This window comes from Lampetra fluviatilis, chromosome 56 (assembly GCF_964198595.1).
Source record: "Lampetra fluviatilis chromosome 56, kcLamFluv1.1, whole genome shotgun sequence".
NCBI lineage: Eukaryota > Metazoa > Chordata > Hyperoartia > Petromyzontiformes > Petromyzontidae > Lampetra > Lampetra fluviatilis.
The window spans coordinates 4,209,487-4,226,873 of NC_136330.1; the positions used below are offsets into that span (position 1 = coordinate 4,209,487).

The 17,387-nt window shown below is 50.1% G+C and overlaps 1 protein-coding gene across 2 annotated transcripts in view; it reads left to right on the forward strand.

The window, feature by feature from the left end:
- Positions 1-17,387, forward strand: part of LOC144950104 (disks large homolog 2-like) — a 422,604-nt gene that overhangs the window by 37,841 nt on the left and 367,376 nt on the right. The window contains exon 1 of one of the 2 annotated variants that reach the window (XM_078880160.1): positions 3,616-3,705. The exons of the other annotated variant lie outside the window; for it this stretch is intronic. Within the exon in view, the coding sequence (XP_078736286.1) occupies positions 3,667-3,705 (39 nt within the window). The 5' untranslated portion in view covers positions 3,616-3,666. Of the gene's footprint in view, positions 1-3,615; positions 3,706-17,387 lie in introns of those variants that run through there. 2 annotated transcript variants of the gene reach the window in all.

Genomic DNA, 17,387 nt, shown 5'->3' on the forward strand with positions numbered 1-17,387 from the left:
CATAACGATGACCCCCCGCGAAAGGAAAGAAACTAGTTTGGAAAATAACTTAGTTCTTTACACCATTGGAACCTCATTTGCCAGTAAAAAATATAATAATTGTTTTTTTTACCCTCTTTATCTGGCAACAAAGCTGACACCTTTTTTTTACGAGGAGTCATGTTTGCATAGACCACAATACCTGCAGTCATAATGCAAACAAAAAACATAACTCTGATAATGTATGCATTGTCCTTGAAGTTGATTGGTCCACACTCGAGACAGCTTTCCTTAGAGCCAAGTCTCACATGGGCGTCATCTGGTCCAACCCATGTGAGACGCGAGTGACGTCACTCCATGTGGGACCAGCCCCTCTCATTAATAATCATGAACAAGGTGGGGTCCTCCATATGGACCCCCCCCCCGTCATTAATAATCATGAACGGGTGACGTCACTCCCGCATGAAGAAGGTGGAGCGGAAACGAAAATTTGTTGACGCAAATTAGCTTTCATTTCGACCTTTCTTTATGGAAAGTAAAGCTAGTAAAGAAATCAACGCAGCAACTATTATAACGAGCCAAAAAAGGATGTGCGTTTGTGTGTGTCCCGCACGTTACGTCATTCCACATGCCCCACCCCCCTCATTATTATTCACGTGTGCCTCCATTTTTAAATCCTTTATATTAAGTTCACTTGCTTGCTTGCGCGCTTACGACCGTGCAAATCTTTCGGTCGTTTTTTAACCCACTTCCCGTGATCCAATCGAGCTGACATTTTGCACACAGACTCGTTGTGCGTGACAATTTATTTTCGTGAAAACATTTTTCCAAAATTTTCCACTTTTTTGGAATTTTTTTTTTCATATTTAATTTAAAATACCAATGTGATAAAAATGAAACTCTTACTCAAGAAAAACAGAAATGAATAATAAAATAAAACCGATGCCAACGTATCTAAAGGATTTATAGTGAAAAACTTTGTTTTTTACGGGTTAATTTTTTAGACTAACGCAGAAGGTCGATCGGCTATGATAAAAAATTTAACGCAAATTCGCTTTCGATTTTTTGTATCTTTGTAGAAAGTGAAGGCAGTAAATAATTCTACGCCGCATCGCAGTGCATTTGGTGCCTTTATTTATTTCTTCGGCACGTCCAACAAAATCACGCTACAATAAACATTTCTCTGCCACCTTGCAGACATTGTATCGAACTCCAATTGTTTTCAACCCCGGCGAGCGAAAGCGGAAGATAAGTCAGGATCAGGGCAGTGAATTGCAAGTAATTGAACGTCCGTTAAAAACAGTGCTACTGTGACATTACGTCACGTGTTTTACGACTTAGTTGTGTGGTGCCACGGACTCGAAGCAACTCTGCAGCGCCGCGACTCCCCCCTGGCCCCCACACTGAGCACGCACCCTGAACACACACACGCAGCGCACACACATGCAGCACACACACACGCAGCACACACACACACAGCGCACACACACAGCACCCACACGCAGCGCACACACACACACAGCACACACACACAGCGCACACACATGTAGCACACACATGCAGCACACACACAGCGCACACACACACACACGGCACACACACGCAGCGCACACACGCAGCACACACACACAGCGTACATACGCAGCGCATATACACACGCAGCTCACACACAGCAGCGGACACACACAGCAGCGCACACACAGCAGCGGACACACACACAGCACACACACATGCAGCGCACACACACAGCACACACACACATACGCAGCACACACACAACACCCACACACACGCAGCTCACACGCAGCGCACACACACAGCGTACATACGCAGCGCACATACACACGCAGCTCACACACAGCACACACACAGCAGCGCACACACACACAGCACACACACAGCGCACACACACAGCACACACACACAGCACACACACAGCACACAACACACAGCACATAACACACACGCAGCACACACACACAGCGCGCACACACGCAGCGCACACACACACACACACATGCAGTGCAGCGCGCACACACAGCACACACACAGCGCACACACACGTAGCACAGCACACACACACAGCGCACACACACACACGCAGCGCACACACGCAGCACAGCACACACGCAGCACAGCACACACACGCAGTGTCCTGGCGGGAGATTGCCTGGCACGACGGGTTTTAATCCGAAGGGCCCCTAGAAGGAAAGTCCCACGGTTTCTCGGTGCCAGGAGATTGGTCGACCCTCGCGTGCGTAAAGAGCTTCAAAGATCATCGGATTTATCTGACGACGTTGGGTGCACGGCATATCACGGGGGGGGGGGGGTTGCTTCAAAAAAATGTTAACGTTGACATGGGACTTTCGTTTTTAATGGGAAAAAAGAAACGGACAATAGGCTGTAAACACGATAACAAATGTAATGTTAATAGCTTCAAAAAGCCAAAGAGTTTTCCACTCTTTGTTTTTTTCTGTAAAGTCACGTAAGGTGAAAACAAAATAAAAACAACTAAATTTGTTTTCACCTCCGTGACTTTACCGAAAAAAACAAAGAGTATGGACCCTTGCAGTCACGAAAAAAACTTCAAATCTAGAATTCGTCTCCCACTCGTTTCGCCATCGTTGTCAACGCGTGCCTGGAATATTCTCCACGTAGGTCTCCAGAGCTCGGAGAGCGACACACCTCTCGTGTTTCTTGTTGCAAATTCTCAGAAGTGTTAAACAATTCTTATTTTTAAAGCACCCTGCATTCCGCCCCACGTCTCTTGAGAGCCGGTGGTAGGAGATGAGAAAAAAAATTTCAACAGCGCCTGATTGCGTAGCCGACCGAGCAACTTAACCACCGTGGTTTTCTGTTGTTGTCGTTTTTGTTGTTGTCGTTGTTGTTGCCTTCTCTCAATAGCGGGGGGGGGGGGGTCTTCTTCTTTTTGCGAGTTTGGAGTAATCTCGATGGCAGAGAGGCGAGCCCCGTTGCTTGCGTGCGTGCCGAACACTCACCCATCATGAACTCCACTCTGCATCACTCTGTCGCCTCTCCGTCTCTCTCGCTCTCTCTTGCTTTCTCTTCTCATTTTGCACTCTCACCCTACCCACCCACCCCCCTCTCATCTCAGCTGCCCACCCATCTCTCTCCGTCTCGCTCACGCTTGCTCGCTGCTTCGGGCGCTTTCTTGCCTCCCCATTACCCGCGTGTCCCTTTTACTCCCCCCCCCTACACCGCTCTCTCCTCGCTCTCCTCTCTCGCCCTTTCCTCTCGACCTGTCGCTTTCCTCTCTCTCTCCCTCTCCCTCCGCTCTCTCGCTGTCAAGTCTCGCCCCTCGCCCCTCTCCCTCCAATCTCTCTCCCTCCGTGTTCTCTCCCTTCGCTCTCTCTCCCTCCACTCTCTCTCCCTCCACTCTCTCTCCCTCCACTCTCTCTCCCTTCGCTCTCTCTCCCTCCACTCTCTCTCCCTCCGTGCTCTCTCCCTTCGCTCTCTCTCCCTCCGCTCTTTTTCGCCCCTCTCCCTCCCTCCACTCTCCTCTCTCTCTCCCTCCCTCCACTCTCCTCTCTCTCCCTTCGCTCTCTCTCCCTCCACTCTCCGCTCTCGCTCTCTCTCTCTCGCTCCGCTCATGCTGCTTTCGGCCGCTCCTGCAGCGAGCGGCGGGGGAAGGTTGCCGAGGCTTGTTGATGGGAATCGGAGAGAGAAATGAAACGGAGGCCGAAGACGTCGTCATGCCTGTGCATGGTACGTTGAACACCCTTTACCCGGTACTACCGCGTGCGCGATGTCACCGTGTGTAGTTTCCCCGCACGCCCGCGACCTATAGCATGTCTTGCCCGTTCTGTCCCTCGCCGCCGTTCGGATCGAAGCGTCGTTTTGCCGCAAGCCAAAATCTAGTCGCGGGGTTCGCGAAACAACTTGGGTCGTCTTGTCGGAAGCACTGCACTTCCCCCCACATCTCCCCCCCCTCCCTCCAACGCGGCTCATCAATAACAGGGACGCACGTGTAACCGGGGGGGGGGGGGGGGCGACGTTTCGGGCAACGGACCCTTGTGCATGACCGCCGCCTGCTAGCGCCAGCCAGCGCAGTGTTGCCAACTAATTTGGTGTCCCGATGGGAAACGCCGTTGCGTGATCAAGTGCATCGTGCAGGGCTGTTCACCCGTCAACAAATCAGAGCTCATGGGAGGAGCTCATCATCTTGCGTGGTGGCTCAAGGCCAGGACGTGGAAATTCCACGTTACTTGACTACGCGTCTCTTCGTAATCATTGACATGTACATTTTTTCTCTAACCCCTCCCTCTCTCTGCCTCCGCCCCCCTCTGTCTATTTAAGGCCACGCCACAGAGACGATCTCCCCTCTCTGTACCTGTGTTACTCTCTCTATGTATCTTGGTGATATCTGTCTGCTAATATGTCTGTCTATAGTTTTCTGGTTAGATTTGTTGTTGCTATTTCATTTATACCTGATGATGATTGCTTGTGTTGCAATCGAAACGTCGTATGCTATTATTTAATTTATTATTGTATCTTTATACGTGACTTTACCGAAAGAACCAAAGAATATTTCGGTAAAGTCACGTAGAGTAGAAAAATAAAACAAATCACGACGTTTCGATCGATTGGAACTGCTGGATTATTATTTTTTCTCGCCTGAGAACGACCGCTTGTGTTTTGCGATCGAAACGTCGTCATTTGTTTTATTATATTCTATTTTATTTTTCTACCTACGTGACTTTACCGAAAGAACCTGCAGTCACGAACGCTTCAAATCAAGACTGCACGCTTCTTGGCTGGAGAGTAATATGCGCCACCGTGAAACAGCAAACAACAACATTGGAATAATAATATTATCGATTGATATACCGTTCCGTGTTCGCTGGATCGTCAGTAACAAATGATGACGACAGCTCCAAGACACGCGGTGCAAAATAAAGGCAAAGATCCCCCGTGTATCCTTAACATACTTCTGGGGCAAGTGCTGTTAGCGAGCACCTATGAATGCCGGCACGGCGCCTGAGGGGGTGGGTGGTCAACACCACGCCCGGCCGCCTTTGTCTCCCCCAGTGGCGATGTTTCCTACACACCGCACCCAGGTACTCATTTGAGGCTGAGTCGACCTAGGGGAGGCTCAGGAGCGGTTTAGATAATCGTCACCGGTGTTGGCCGTGAGCGGGAATCGAACTCGGGTCGCCGGGTTCGGAGCGCAGCGTAGCACTAACCACTGCACCACCGCTCTCCCCCCCCCCTCTGCTGTGCCAAACAAAGACGAAGATCCCCCGTATAGCCTTCAATACTATTGGGGCAAGTGCTGTTAGCGGGCACCTATGAAGGCCGGTACGGCACACGAGAGGGTGGGTGGCCAGCACCACACCCGGCCGCCTTTGTCTCCCCCAGTGGCGATGTTTAATACACAACAGACGAGGTACTCGTTTGAGGCTGAGTGGACCTAGGGGGAGGCCAGATAATCGTCGCCGATGTTGGCCGCCATGGGAGCGCGAATTGAACTCGCGCCGCCAGGTGAGGTTCGTGGCGCAGCAGCGGCCGTTAACCGCTGCGCCACCGCTCCCCTCCACCCAATCAAAGACAAAGTTCCACCGTGTAGCCTTGACAGACTGTTGGGGCAAGTGCTGTTAGCGAGCGCCTATGCCAGGGCGCCGGGGAAAACGATTGAATTATATTTATTTGAATCAATCAGAATCAGTATTTATCCAGCAGGAGGAATCCGATGAGCTGTGAAGCTCTTTGTCCAGACGGGGCACGGGGTAAGAACGTCAGAACAAGCAAACAACACAACGCAAACAAAAAACACGATAGGAGCGCAAAGTACAAGGTGAACACATTCCTGCGGAGGGAGCTGGTGTAGGAACGTTGGGTTGCTCGGTCAATGGCCAGGGTCAACGGCGGCGTGGTGTATTCCGCAAATATGCCCGACTGTGAGGGCGGGCACAAGCCGGCGTGAGTAGGTTAAACGTTGAGTTTTATAAGGGCACCACGGGGTGACCAGCCCCTACCCACCCAGCCCCACCCCTCCCACCCCTCCCACCCCCACCCAGCCCTACCCTCCCCACCCAGCCCCTCCCCACCCTCCCCTCCCCTCCCCACCCAGTCCCTCCCCACCCACCCTCCCCACCCAGCCCACCCTCCCACCCTCCCCACCCAGCCCACCCTCCCCACCCTCCCCTCCCCTCCTCACCCAGCCCCTCCCTGCACGACGGACGGACGGACACAATAATCCCTTGTGGGCTGGTGTAACCAGGAGGTTCCAATCAGTATATCTAAGCAATATCTAGGCTCAACCCAACTCGGCTTTCGAGATCCGACAAAAATCGGGGCCCGAAAGTATATAAATAAACACGTAAATATTAAAACATTTTTCACTTGCATAGTAAAGTAATTGTAGTTTTTTCATTGTATATACAGCTAGATAATACGACAAATCGCTAACCTTAAACACCCAGTCGTTCGTAAAAGTTGAAGGCGGTGTGGTACTATAGTAATAGAGTAAGTGCAGAATCACTGAACCGGAATTGATAGCACTGAAAGCGTTTAGCGCGGGGCCCTTGAAAGTGCGGGGCTCGTAGCTTCTACATATGTAGCTGATGTAGCTGATTCTAGAGCCGAATGGCTCACAGGGCTATACCAAATAAATGAAACTGAAACTACTTTTGCTGCTAGGATAATCCGGCACTGCTCAAGACTTTGCAACGATGAGCCAGGCAGCAGGGCTTGCCAATCCCCGAGTTCCGACTCCAGGTCGTGGTCGCCCGCCATCAAATCGTGTTCCCAGGTGCAGTGAGTCAATGGTCTAAGCTCATGAAGAATCCGAATATTTATTCCGGAGGAATTCGGTGAGCTATAAAGCTCTTTATGACTAATGTCCATCTTCTTGGTTCTTTCGGTAAAGTCACGTAGAATGGAAATAATAAAATAATAAAAATAAAATCTAATAAAATAATTCTCACGACGTTTCGGCCACAACGCAAGTAGCCGTCCTCAGGTGGAGAACAGGTCTGTCGAGGAAGACAGAGTCTGAATGGGGCTTGTCATTCAGACTCTGTCTCCTCGACAGACCTGTTCTCCACCTGAGGACGGCTACTTGCGTTGTGGCCGAAACGTCGTGAGAATAAATTATTTTTTATTTTTATTTTTTTATTTCCATTCTACGTGACTTTACCGAAAGAACCAAGAAGATGAATCCCTGCAGTCACGAAAGCTTTAAATCGAAAAGACTAATGTCCAGTCGGAGCTTAAGGCCCCAGTGGCCATGAGTAAAAAAAAACACCCCATCACACTTAACCAGGGTTTCGCACTAAATTTGGCTGAACTTTAACCACCATCACTGCTATATTTGAAATGCCTTTTTAAAATCCACTATCAAGGCCTCCCCACGCCGTGTCGGCCTTGGGGATATCTGATCATACTTAGCCACGTTCATCAGTGCGGTGCTATCGTGTTGTTGTTGTTTGTTGTATGTGTAGTGTTGTAAGGACGGATTTCTAAACGTCTTTATGGCACACACCGTTTATTATCTTAATAACACAGTCCCTATCACACTAAGGGGTATATGGTCCCTTCACCCGTTTCCCTCGGAAGGTACAACCCTCCGGACCTTGCAGGCTATCTAATCTCCCTGCTATCCCAGCGTCCTCTGGCGGGACCTAGGGGATCTCTCCCCGACCACTGGTTACTCTGAGCCCCAGCCCTGATAAGGGCTGGAGGGCTTGGTCCAGGGTCCTAGATGTCTTCGGCCGTCTTGGGTCTTCGTGTAGCAGAACTCATCCAGAGCTCTCAGCGCTCTGGCTTTTATACCTGTTCGTGGCCGGGTTGTCCAATCCCCGGCCACCTTGTGGGACCCTCTGATTGGTCCTTCCCAATCTGGGTTTGGATCCTACCTCACCCCATTTGACCCTGGCCGTTTGATTGAGCGGGAAAACCTTGTTTACGATCTGCTCTCACAGTTTGCGACCAGCGAGTGGGTTAACACCACTACATATGTAACGTTCTGACCAGCTCCTACAGCACCAATCGCCCTGCCGTAGGAACTTGACGGGATGGCAGTGACCAACACGATACAGATGGACGGCTTCAATGTTTAATCGCGCGCCGTCGTGTCTTGGCGTCGTTGTTGTGTTCGCTGCCTGACTACGATCTTGATGAAATCGGGAGACTGATAGAATGTATTCGTTACTTTAAATTTCAGTGACTTGTAATTTTTCTTGACTTGAAGCTTTCATGACTGCAGGAATTCATATTGTTTGGGTCTTTCGGTAAAGTCACGTAGATAGGTTGAAATAAAATAAAATAACAAAAAAGGACGGCTGCTTGCGTTGTGGCCGAAACGTCGTGAGAATTGTATTTGATTATGTTTTATTTTTATTATTTTATAAAAAAATTTTTTGTCATTTTTTGTTACTTTCTTTCTTTCACCAAAAAACTACAAGTAGTATTTTTGTTCATATTTTTAGTTATTTTCTTTCAACCTATTTGCGTGACTTTACCGAAAGAACCAAAGAATATGACTTGTATTTTATCTATATTTGCACTCCTATCGTCGCTGTTGTATCGTTTGCCGTTGTGATAACTCTCGACCCCCGTGCCCCCATGCTGGAACACTTGCGAAAAAGAGCTTCATAGCTCATCGGATTCCTCCAGTCTAAATAAACATTCTGATTCTGAAGTACTTGGCCCAGAGCCCTGTTCAGATATCAATTGTGACTATAATCTGTGCTCCTTCGATGGAGTAATCGCCAAAAACCTGTCACGTGAACCCCGGTCATCCTCACAGCAGCGGTTTTCGGCGAGACATCGAACAAAGGCGGTGGTCACCGCATCGCGCGACGCTTTCAGACGCGCTTCTGCGGCCGTCTGGAACGCTCTCTTCCGAATGATATTTTTTAATATTAAAACACATAAATGTTTAACTTGCATAGCTGCGGTTAGGCGCTTTTCAATCTAGATTGAAAACTAATTTCTTTAGAACTTTCTTTAGAACTGTTTAGTTTGTTGTCCTTCCCAAGCAACCTCCGATAAGCACGTTTGACTATGCACTGTGCGAAAGAAGTTAAACATACGTACGTTCAAACCTACACGAACTCTAACCCCCGTTGAGCCCTCTCGTGACCACCAGACCTCGACACTGGCATTGAGCCCCTGAATATACACGCCATGCGCAAGAAAAACAACTAATGCTTTCCATGGGCCGGCAATTGAACGGAAGATGCCTTATTCAGAGTGCAATGTGGAAAATGCTGTGAAACTAAAACAAAACTTTTTTTTACACCAGGTAAGGCCCAACGAGTTATATGTTTCAAAAGTGACCCGGCTGTCACAAATAATAGCTCAACGAAGTGGCTTATCACGTGGACATTTGATTCTAAACGTGGAGGGAAAAACCCGGATGACCCGGAGAAAAATCCACGCGACCACCGAGAGAGAGAGAAAGACACACAAACTCCAGATTTACAGGAATCAGGGTCGAGATCGAACCCATGACCTCCTGTATACCAGGCGAGGTAGTTAACATCTCCTCGCTACCGTGGCGTCCACCGCTCCACCCCTTACTTGCGTTACAGGCGGTGTGCAAACGTTCTTGGAAACGTTTTGGTTTGTTTTGTTAGTTGTTATTAGACTTATTCAAGGAGACAGTCCAAGATGTCCGGAGCTGACAACACATTCCTGCGGAGGGAGCTGGTAGGAACGTTGGGTTGCTCGGTCAATGGCCAGGGTCAACGGCGGCGTGGTGTATTCCGCAAATATGCCCGACTGTGAAGGTGGGCACAAGCCGGCGTGAGTAGGTTAAACGTTGAGTTTTATAAGGGCACCACGGGGTGACCAGCCCCTCCCCACCCAGCCCCACCTCTCCCACCCCCCACCCAGCCCCACCCTCCCCACCCAGCCCCTCCCCACCTTCCCCACCAAGTCCCTCCCCACCCAGCCCCACCCCTCCCACCCCGCACCCAGCCCTTCCCCACCGTCCCCTCTCCACCCAGCCCCACCACTCCCATTTTTGCATGCATGCACGACGGACGGACACAATAATCCCCTGTGGGCTGGTGGAACCAGGTGGTTCCTACCAGTAAAATCGGTGATCCCTGCCGTAGGAACGTGGATATTCACAACCAGCATCAAAGAGCAATACGGGTCCACGCATGTTTTTTTTGTTAAAGTGTGGCGATGCAATTTTGACTTTGGCTGCTCAAGGTCAGATGTAGCGGCTTAAATATTTAAAATCGCGGGGAATTGAAATGAGGCCGGGTACAATCTTTGCCTGTGAACGTGAGAATGCTGATGAGCGTCACCACCTAGGTCAACTTGGCGAGAAGTGATTACCAACTGAGAGCCCGCTAATGGCTTACATAGATCAAAATAGCCACACGGCATGTGAAGGTGTCTTCCCCCGCGGGTCCACTCAGCCTGAAATGAGCACATGGCGAGCGTGGTGTTCCAAGAAGTTTGGAGCTGTGTGTACGTGTGTAGCATATGCCCGCTGACAAACAACATGCGGTTGTTCCCGTGACCGCTTTAGAATAGGCCGCCCCGGTTAGAGAGCCTGGCATATTGGGCCGAGCATAGAATTCAGAAGGAGCCTTGCCGAGCCAAGTGAACTCTAACTGGGCGGCACAGCCCAGAAACATCGCCTTGTTGTGAAAGACCCAACTTGGAAGATCCCTCTGGGGTTTGATCTCCCACGACGCTGCTCATGGCCGACCCTAAACCGCACCATCCACCACACAAACCGTGGCAGCAGCAGATGCCGATGATGCACAAGTGGTAGATTAAAAGCTACTGAGCAGTGTACGACTGTGGTCATCCCAGAACAGAGACAGTGACAACGTGTAGAGAAGTTCCGACGGACTCACTCGGAGACGGAGGTAAGTTAAGGGCTTTCGCCAGGGTTTATTGAAGCTGTTACAATATTACACAGCAGGGTACACAACTCCCAGGGGCTAGGGGGGTCCTACTCTGAGTCCGGGTCCCTGCCGGCTAGCTCCGGTCTCTCTCTCTCTCTCTCTCGTGTCGGATCGTGGACTCTGCCGATTCCACCGAGCGGAGAGAGAAGCACCTCTACGGCTACCACCGGCTTCTCCCCAGACTCACCACTCGATCCCTCTCTCTACCCACTGGTTCCCTCTTCACCCTGCTTATTCTACCCCGCTTACGTCACGGCGTATCCCTTAAGTACCCTAGGAGACGTGACGTCATCGCACTGAACGGCACACCTGACGTCACGTCCCCATTTTACTCCTCTACAAACGTATGACGACTCAATGTCCGATCCGCAAATGCGAAGGAGACATTGCAGCGATCGTCTCCGCTGGACTTCTGATGCGGTTATCTGGGCTTAACCAACTGAACGTGAAATCGTGGTTGTTGCACCGCATCCTGCATCAGTTATACGAAAGAAGAAGACGGTTTAACGCGAAGGCTTTCGTGACCAATATTATCCGAGAGTGGGTTTTTTTTGGGGGGGGGGGGGAGGGGGGTTAGATCGCGTAAATATAAATGTGTAGTTCAACCCGCCACTGCCCGACACGGCCAATTGTAGATGTTGTGGATTTACTCGCCAACGCACAACCGGTGTTGCTGAACTCGTAACGAATCGGCACGTTTTGTGTACGCGACAAACCCTTGACTAATTGGCTGCGTCGCGTAGGTAGGTTGTGGCAGGTTTCACGACACATTTATATATACACGCCATCTAACCCCCCCCCCCCCCCCAACAAAAAAAAAAACCTCTTACGAATAAGAAGACAGCCTACCTAGCAGAGGTCGCAAACGGGTTTTGATTCCTTACCCGTACCCGTACCCGGCCGCACCAGGGTCGCAATCGGGTACCCGATGCCCGTACCCTACCCGATACCCGGCTACCCGTACCCGGCCGGGTATCGGGTAGGGTACGGGTACGGGTACCCGATTGCGACCTCTGGGATGAAGCCATGTTGCAGGCGTGGGTGGGTTGGTTCTAGGAACTTGAATTGTGAGAAGAGACAAGACGTTGGGAAATGAGTGACCAACGGTTACTCACCAGTGACTCACGGCCTACCCGTAACCGTACCCGGCCGCACCAGTGTCGCAAACGGGTACCCGTACCCGGGGTGGTCTCGTTTGCATTCCACCTTATTCCTCCTAGCCCTACCCCTGCGACATCGCATTGGATCCTTTCCCAGGCCCCTGTCCCTCCGTCACCGACAGACACTCCACCCCACCCGTCGCTGCCCTTTCGCCCCTTTGTATACCGCCTTCGGGTCCGCGTTGTAGAGCGCCCTGGAAAGGACGCTAGATAAATTCCAACTACGGTAAGAATTGCGTCTCGCGTCGCTTGTTCTGGAAAGCGGTGTCCCAGAAGCGGTACGGCACACGCCCTGATTATATTTGAGCGCGCGCGTGGAGAATGAAAACGAAAAACCCAGTCGGCTCTTTCGCTCGCGACGAATCCATCGCAATTGTGCGTCCGAGGTGAATTTCCGTAACCTCGGTGTCAACGAATGCTCCCGCACCATGCCGCTAAATGTTCATTTCCCAGCAATCGATCCGTTCGGGAACCAGGAAATACGAGACGGGGAAAATGAAAAACAAATCGCGCAAAATCTCGAATCGAAACCGTGGGTCATGGCGAATTAGCGTAAATTCCTCGGATTGTCGGGGTGGTGAATCGTTGCGTTGCTAATGGGTAACGAAACGTTATGGAAGTGGCAAGCCAAGGAACGGAAGAGGCCTCCGCAGAGGCTACTGAGCGTTGAAATCAGCCGGTGCGTGCACGTGCCATGCGGTACTAATTGCATCGCGCAGTCGAGCATGGGTTTGCAGTCGCTTGGTTGGGAAGGCGCTGACCCAGCAGTAGATTGACCATGGCTGAGGATGGTTAAACAGCGTTACGTGCCGAGTGGTCAACCCTGCAGACACACTGGCACCTGTAAAAGGAATGTGGAATTTCCACAACGGTCGCTTGCAAAGGTGAGCACGGGGCCCGCGCGTTCGTTTTGTTGAAATTGTGTGCGGGATTTTTTATTTTCTTTTCTTTTGGCGACTGCAAGGGCATGCGGTAACCCAGAATATAACGTGTTATATTTATATTGTCAAGGGAAATATATGCAGCTAATACGTTACGGTAATAAAGTTAAAACAAGGCCGATGCGGAGCAGTCGTGAAACACTGAATGCACTTGCCAGTGGTTTTATGGGGGCCGGAGCTGCGTCAGGGTGTAAAGTTCCCGGGCCATTCGCTTCTTGCCAAGTCGAATATACGTGGCGAAACAAACAAAAAATTCCTGTAAAAAAAAATTACACAGCTGGGAGAAAGAGTAAAAAAAATTAACCCGCAATAACAAAGTTTTTCACTATAAATCCTTTATATGCGTGGCATCGGTTTTATTTTATTATTCATTTCTGTTTTTCTTGAGTAAGAGTTTCATTTTTATCACATTGGTATTTTTAATGAAATATGACATTTTTTTTTCTTCTAAAAAGTGGAAAATTTTTGAATTTTTTTTCACGAAAATACATTGTCACGCACAACGAGTCTGTGTGCAAAATGTCAGCTCGATTGGATCACGGGAAGTGGGTTAAAAAACGACCGAAAAATGTGCACGGTCGTAAGCAAGCAAGCAAGCAAGTGAACGACGCGACCGCCGCAACTCTACGATATCCGTCGGCAAAACTGCCGCATGCCCCTCCCACGTGGCCTTGCGGGCACCTCGGTGCACCCATGAAGTTGTTTTATTGCAGTTTTTCTGCTGGTTTGGTTTCGATGACGTTACGCACGTGCAACACACGTGTAATATGCGTGTGTAACGTCATCGAAAAATGGAATTGGAAAGAAAAACCGATGACGTACGTACGTACGTGTACGTACGTCATCGGAACAGGAAAATGGTGAATTCAATGTAACTATAAGACAAAAACAAAGGTCCCCCGTACGGCCATGCCATACTTTTGGGGCAAGTGCTGTTGGTGAGCACACATGAAGGGTGACAAGGAACACGATGGGGTCGGTGGCCAGTACCACGCCCGGCCGCCTTCGTCTCCCGAGTGGCGATGTTAACGCACCTCACCCGGTACTCATTTGAGGCTGGGTCGACCTAGGCGAGGCCCATTGCTGGTTCAGTAGTAGTCACCGGTGTTGGTGGCTGTGAGCGGGAATGGAACTCGGGTGGCCGGGGTTCGTAGCGCAGCGTAGCGCTAACCACTGCGCCACCCGCTCCCCTTTCGAACGAAGCCGCACACACACACACAACACGCACAGAACACGCGCGCGCGTGAACACAGTGTTCATCATTCACATGCTTGTGCAGTGGCAAATGAAGTCGGCAAACCTGGGGTTCGAAGCGAGAGGCGAGGAGACAAATTACCAATTTCAGTGGAATTAAGAGCTCCGTCACTCACAGACGCAAATGTGAACGGGGGGGTTTTGCATTACTTGAGAAAAAAAAAAACCACGTGGTTTATTTCGTGCCTCGTACACCGAGGACTTTCAAAAGGTACATTTGTGTGTGCGTGTGTCGGTGGTGGAGCGGTTAGCGTGCCTTGCTGCGCTACGAACCCGGCGGCCCGAGTTCGATTCCCGAAACGTGGCCACCAACACCTGGTGACGATTATCTGAACCGGTCCCTGGGCCTTTCCTAGGTCGACTCGGCCTCAAATGAGTAGCTGGTGCGGTGCGTAAAAACATCGACAATGGGGAGCAACCCACCCCCTCGTGTGCCGTGCCGGCCTTCACAGGTGCTCGCTACGCAGCACTTGCCCCGACAGTCTGGTAAAGGCTACACGGGGGATCTTTGTCTTTGTGTCGGTACGATGCCACAGCCGTGAACTCCACGCAGAGCCGTCGCTAGCGTGCATGGCGGATCAGGGCGACTGCCCCGTGCCCCGAACTTTGGGGGGTGGGGGTTCCTCTGGACTACGACGTCACAGTGTCTGATGTAACACTTCCGGTTTAGTTTGAAGGCGTCGGGGCAGGGCCCCTCCATGGACGGCCCTGCCCCTATCACTGCCCCTATCACTGCCCCTATTACTGCCCCTATTACTGCCCCTATCACTGCCCCTATCACTGCCCCTATTACTGCCCCTATCACTACCCCTATCACTGCCCATATTACTGCCCCTATTACTGCCCCTATCACTGCCCCTATCACTGCCCCTATCACTGCCCCTATTACTACCCCTATCACTGCCCCTATTACTGCCCCTATCACTGCCCCTATTACTGCCCCTATCACTGCCCCTATCACTGCCCATATTACTGCCCCTATTACTGCCCCTATCACTGCCCCTATCACTGCCCCTATCACTGCCCCTATTACTACCCCTATCACTGCCCCTATTACTGCCCCTATTTCTGCCTCTATTACTGCCACTATCACTGCCCCTATCACTGCCCCTATCACTGCCCCTATCTCTGCCCCTATTACTGCCACTATCACTGCCCCTATTACTGCCACTATCACTGCCCCTATTACTGCCACTATCACTGCCCCTATCACTACCCCTATCACTGCCCCTATCACTACCCCTATCACTGCCCCTATCACTGCCCATATTACTGCCCCTATCACTACCCCTATCACTGCCCCTATTACTGCCCCTATCTCTGCCCCTATTACTGCCACTATCACTGCCCCTATTACTGCCACTATCACTGCCCCTATCACTGCCACTATCACTGCCCCTATCACTACCCCTATCACTGCCCCTATCACTACCCCTATCACTGCCCCTATCACTACCCCTATCACTATCCCTATCACTGCCCCTATCACTGCCCCTACCACTACCCCTATCACTGCCCCTATCACTGCCCCTGTCACTACCCCTGTCACTACCCCTATCACTGCCCCTATCTCTACCCCTATCACTACCCCTATCACTACCCCTATCACTACCCCTATCACTGCCCCTACCACTACCCCTACCACTACCCCTATCTCTACCCCTATCACTACCCCTACCACTACCCCTACCACTCCCCCTATCTCTACCCCTATCACTGCCCCTATCACTGCCCCTATCATTGCCCCTATCTCTACCCCTATGACTGCCCCTATTACTACCCCTATCACTACCCCTATCACTTATCATCATCATCGTGTGGAAATTTATAGCAGTAGCTAAAATACTCTAAACGCGTGATGTTTCTAAATATGGAAGGGTATCACGAGGAGAGAGAGACACGCAAACTCCAAATATACAGCAGCAGGCGCCAGGGTCCAAGGATGGAACCCATGACTACTTGCATACCAGGCGAGGGAGTTAACATCTCCTAGTCGCCGGCAAACGCAACCACGAACCCCACACCACGAACTCCGCCACGACCTGCCCAAGGACCTCATCCTGCATCGGATTTTAACAAAGATACGAGTTAAATTTCGATGTAAAGCTTTCGTGACTGCAGGGATTCATCTTCTTGGTTCTTTCGGTAAAGTCACGTAGAAGGGAAATAATAAAATAATAAAAATAAAAACATAATAAAATAATTCTCACGACGTTTCGGCCACAACGCAAGCAGCCGTCCTCAGGTGAAGAACAGGTCTGTCGGGAAGACAGCGTCTGAAAAAGATACGAGTGTGCCTTCCTGTCTAGTTCCACGTGCACACAACGACGGCGTTGCGACTGCAGGGCGAATTAAACGCGTGAGATTAACCTTTGGGGCCGTCCATAAATGACGTCACGCGATTTTTAACGATTTTTGACCCCCCTCCCCCGTCGTCACACGGCGTCACAAAAAGTCAGACCCCCCCTCAAATATGACGTCACAAAGCTCTGCCCACCCCCCAAAAAATAAAACATGCTTTAAATCGCTTTAAACTATTGTCATTGTAGTGCGTATTTAATGTGGCGCTGCACTCTGATGTTGTAGGAGAAAACATTATTAAAAAGTATATTTAATTAAGTAGAAACGTGTTGTCTGTATTTATTTAAAGTTGCGCACATTTACGTGACGTCACATTTTTCAAACCCCACCCCCCCCACTGTCACACATCGTCACAAATGTCTGACCCCCCCCCCCTAGGTGCGTGACGTCATTTATGGACGACCCCTTTAGATTTTTTTTTAAACCCCCAAAGACTGCTTTTAGAACCTCATGGCATGTGCGATGTTAATTCATTCATTCACAGTATCGAGGCGGTGTTTCAGAATACATAGCCGTCAACCCATCACGGTTTATTATTATAATTATTTTACACGCTTTTATTTAACTCACTCTGCCTGTTGTCGTATCCTCAACAATTATTGTAACTCAATTTTAACCCACTTCCCAATGTGGTATCGACTGCAAACTTGTTATATTTATGTCACTGATGACAATACTATATTCTATCATTAAAAATATAAAAATTTTAAACATAATTTTTTACACGCTTTCTATTAACTCACTCTGTTGTTGTTGTCGTATCATCAAATCTTGTAACTCACTTTTAACCCACTTCC